Source organism: Diabrotica virgifera, chromosome 9, assembly GCF_917563875.1.
Source record: "Diabrotica virgifera virgifera chromosome 9, PGI_DIABVI_V3a".
In the NCBI taxonomy this organism is placed as follows: domain Eukaryota; kingdom Metazoa; phylum Arthropoda; class Insecta; order Coleoptera; family Chrysomelidae; genus Diabrotica; species Diabrotica virgifera.
Genome location: NC_065451.1, coordinates 122,293,663 through 122,298,376, shown reverse-complemented (window position 1 = coordinate 122,298,376; position 4,714 = coordinate 122,293,663). Strand labels below are relative to the sequence as shown.

Here is a 4,714-nt window from a genome sequence, read left to right as displayed (position 1 = left end):
AATGTTTCGTTTCCGAGATACGGGATGTTGAATTTTTTCTTACAAACTGACGATTTATTTTATTGCTTTAAAACCGGTTGAGATATGTCAATGAAATTTGGTGGGTTTGAAGACGTAGTTATTGCACATTTTTTGACATACAATGAAGAATTTAATATTCACCATTAGCGCGCATACGTGTCATATGACCGATCATATTACCCGTATGCACGCTAATAGTGAATATAGAATTCTTAGTTCTATGCCAAAAAATGCACAATAACTACCTCTTAACACCTACCAAAATTTATTTGCATATCTCAACCGGTTTTAGAGAAAAAACCGGTTTTAGTTTGTAAGAAAAAATTCAACATCCCGTATCTCGGAAACGAAACATTTGCGGACATACGTTTATAAAGCCACCTGTCATTATTTTTTTATGCAGAATTACCCCTTAAAGTTTGTCGCACTTATTTACAAACACCGTATATTGATGAAGAACATGTCTAGTTGTTAAAGTACATAATTTTTTTATTATCCAACATAAATGAATGAATGAATAAACAGAATGTTAAGAAAACCTGAGGCTAGAGTTGGGTTTTAATTTCAGTATTTTATAAATGCTAGAATATTCCACAGGGTGATGCGAACTTTGAGAAAAAAAACACAGTTTGATTGGTACACCCGGTATACAATGAAAATTTACCTGTTTAGCAATAATTTTATTACAGTGGTATTGTTAAAAAATCAGGCGATAACATGTTCAAAAAATCACTTAAATCGCCCAACAGGTTTAGGAAATATGAGACATCAAAAATGACCAAATTTTTAAGTGGGCCGATTTCTATGCACGTAAGTTTATTTTAAACGGTCGTCTTATGGAAAATTACCTAAATGCACTACTTGTGGGAAAGAGTACAAAACCAGTGGCAATACCAGTAACCTATCGGATCATTTGGCAAGGTTCAACCCAATTAGAAGTTACAATGGTGTACAAGAGGTATCTACATCTAGTGATAACACTAATTATACTACAACCACAGCTAAACCAAATGTAGTATGAGTCAGTTCATTTTTTAAAAGAGAGACTCATTATGACAGTCAATCGAAAAAAACTATTGTATAGAGCTGCAGTAGAAATGGTGTGTTTGGATTATCAGCCATTTACAATTGTGGACGATGTTGGGTTCAGGAAGCTAGTATATAAATTAGATCCACGCTATGTATTGCCTAGTGCTTTTACTGTAGGTGGAAAATTATTAAGTGAATTTTATACAGATATATCTAACAAACTGCAAGATATTTTAAGAAATATCGATTTTGTTGCCATAACCTGTGATGGGTGGACATCAAGAGCTATGGAATCATATGTAACGGTTACATGTCACTATGTTGATGAACATTTTAAACTAAATGTTGTTGTGCTTTCTACAAAAGCCCTAACTAATGGCATTCACCACACGGCAGAAAATATTGCCGAAACATTGTTAGAAATTTTTAATGAGTGGAATATGGAACAAAAAGTGAGCTGTATAGTAACATACAATGCTCCAAACTATATAAAGGCATGTAAAATGTTAAAAGAACGCCATATTCCATGTTACGCACATACATTGAATTTGGTCGTTCAAGATAATCTGAAGTATGTACAAGATTTTATAACAAAGTGCAAAGACATTGTAACATTTTTTAAGAGCAGTAATATTGCTACAAAATTGTTCAAAAACGAACAGGAACAGGATCGAGCTGAGCCATATCAATTACTGCAGGAAGTTTCAACTCGTTGGAATAGTACCTATTATATGGTTCAAAGAATTCTGATCACAAACGATGCTATAGGTAGGACCATTTTAAAATTACGCAAACTTCCTCAGCCTCTCTCTGTTGATGACATCATTTTTTTGACAGATGTCCAAAAAGTTTTGTAATGCTTTAAAGAAGCAACTAAGAAAAATCAGGTAATTATCTTAATAAATTAACCCATTTCACTCAAAGATTTTTTTGTTTTTATTCCACCAACTTCACGCTAAAATTGTGTTTTTTAACTTATATGTTTTTTTGTATACCGATTTGTAGATTAAAACCACATTTATGATCCAAATATGTTTAGTTTTTTTTTACTGTAAATAGAAAGTGATTGGAAAATACAGGATAAAGATCTTTTATTAACAGATCCCTTATTTCAACATAACTTGTTATGTAAATAAAAAAGAAAGACATTAACTTCACTTTTATTTATCACATCTTGTGACACTATTAACTATCTTTAATATGATCAAGTTTTGGTGCGTTTTGTTTTATTTAGTAAAAAGTACTCATAAATAACAGTTTATTCTCAGATATATGTATAGGGTGGCCGGAAAGTCCCTTTACATTAATGAATTGCTGTTGTACTACAGAGGGAAAAAATAATATCACAATTTTGTACGCAAGTTATTTATTACTTATTTATTTATCTTAAATCTCGGTGTGCATACCTCCATTGTCGCAATACAACTTGATACGACGCAACGTTCGTATGCTCATCCGTCCCAGCATGTCCGCAGTTACTGACGTAAAATCTTGGCGAACTCCGTTTCGGAAGTCCTCATTTGAAACATATCTTCGCTTTCTAATCTCCTCTTTAATGAAACTCCACAGTACATTGTTCGGCGTTGTCAAATCTGGACTTTTTGACAAAATGGGGTGAGGCGCCATCTTGTGAAAATAAAGAAAGTCTTCACTAGTTAATCCTTTCGCATGTTATCTTGCGCTGTTGAGCGTTCAATACCAAACTCTGCAGAACGTTTCCTCGTCGACTTTATTGATGAACGTTCAATGGAATCCTCAATGCTATTACATGTTTTCGAGTGCTTGGTCTTTTACTTCTTAGTTCGTCGAGAACGATTCCAGATGAAAAAGCCTTCTTCTCCAACGAGAGCAAAGTTGGTCTGGATGATGATGGTTTTTGAAAACCAAAATATCGTCCAATGTTTATTGTTATGACGACGTTCGTGTATCCACACTGCAGCGACCAAACTCTCTTCAATTCTATACTCACTTGTGTCCGCCATTACGTTTCAATCGCAACTATTGTTATCTGTATGCGTGACCAGACAGGTGCTCTTGATGATGCGCATGCGCAGGAACACCAACAAATGTTGGCGCGGTGTTGAAACATTATTATTTTTCGTGTAAAGGGACTTTTCGGCCACCCTATAGATTATTAATGTTTTCCCCCAAATGAATTTAAAAAAGAAAATATTTATTGAAGCTGGAGTTATTACAAAAAGTTAGTGTTTAATAATTAGGTACAAGGATCATATATACATACAGTCGGAAAAATTAAAGAATAGGGCTTTTCATCGATTGTCATTTGTTTCGAGCTTCTGTCATGTGTCAAATAATATTAATATATCTACATACGTCTTAGGTTTGCATCATGGTATATACCAATAACGTATGACGTTGATATATTAATATTATGTGACACATGACAGAAGCTCGAAACAAATGACTGTGAATGATACCCATGAACGATCACATCAATCACTTATTTTGTATTTGCTGTCTTTTTCTATAACAAACGTTTGATATTTATAGAAAAAGACAGCAAATACAAAATAAGTTATTGATGTGATCGTTCATGGGTATAGGGCTTTCATTCACAGTTATTTGTTTCGAGCTTCTGTCATATGTCGTATAATCCGTGTATATTAATATTATACACATATTATATACAAAATATGACAGAAGCTAGAAACAAATAACAATCGATGAAAAGCCCTATTCTTTCATTTTTCCGACTGTATTATATAATATCTTTAAAACTCATTTATGAAATTCAATATATTTGACATTGGTATCATGGAATAATAAATAACTCATACAGAAGTAAAAACTTCAAGTTGTATACTGGTATAAAATAGTTTATTAAAAACTTCATAAAATGTCGTGCAAAACGTTTTCGTTCTAATTCAGAACATCTTCAGTGCCTAGAATGAAGTATTTCCACGTTAGATATATACTATATAGTAAACAATTAATGACTTGACGTGGAGGGATTGGAAGGTAGATAAAGCAAAAATTCCAATTTTAAATATTTTAAAGATATGTACTGTTGGTTGCCTAACATGATGGGGAATGTTTAGATTTAGCTGCATACTGTTGTAATGATTAATTCTGTCTGTTAAAATTGGAGAGGAATTGTGGAAAAGTTAAAGTAACTAAAATAATACAGATCAGGAAGTGAATGATTGAATTGATCTGTATTCTTTTAGTTACTTTAACTTTTCCACAATTCCTGTCCAATTTTAACAGACAGAATTATTACAACAGACAGAATCATTACAACAGTATGCAGCTAAATCTAAACATTTCCCATCATGTTAGGCAACCAAAGTACATATCTTTAAAACATTTAGAATTAGAATTTTTGCTTTATTTACCTTCCAATCCCTCCACGTCAGGTCATTAATTGTTTACTATATAGTATATATCTCATTTTATTATACTAAATTAAACTATCACCTTATCATTTTACAATCGATGACGTCACACTTTTAACAATTCAAAAGTTTTTTCTGGAATAGAGAGTTGCTAATTTAGACTTTACAATAGATTCTAAATGTTTTAAACAATTTTAATTACATTTTCAAACAGTTATTAACAACCTTTACATTTTAATTAAAATCCAAAATTAAAACTACACTTTTTGAAGTTTTTAACCAAAAATTGACTTTATCTTGTCTTGTCA

The 4,714-nt window shown here is 32.1% G+C and overlaps 1 protein-coding gene across 1 annotated transcript; it reads left to right on the top strand.

Annotated features, from left to right (window-relative positions):
* The first annotated feature begins 1,073 nt into the window (after positions 1-1,073).
* LOC126891290 (E3 SUMO-protein ligase ZBED1-like) lies at positions 1,074-1,907 on the top strand. Its single transcript, XM_050660468.1, has one exon. The coding sequence runs from the start codon at positions 1,074-1,076 to the stop codon at positions 1,905-1,907; it is 834 nt and encodes a 277-aa protein (XP_050516425.1).
* Positions 1,908-4,714: the final 2,807 nt, after the last annotated feature.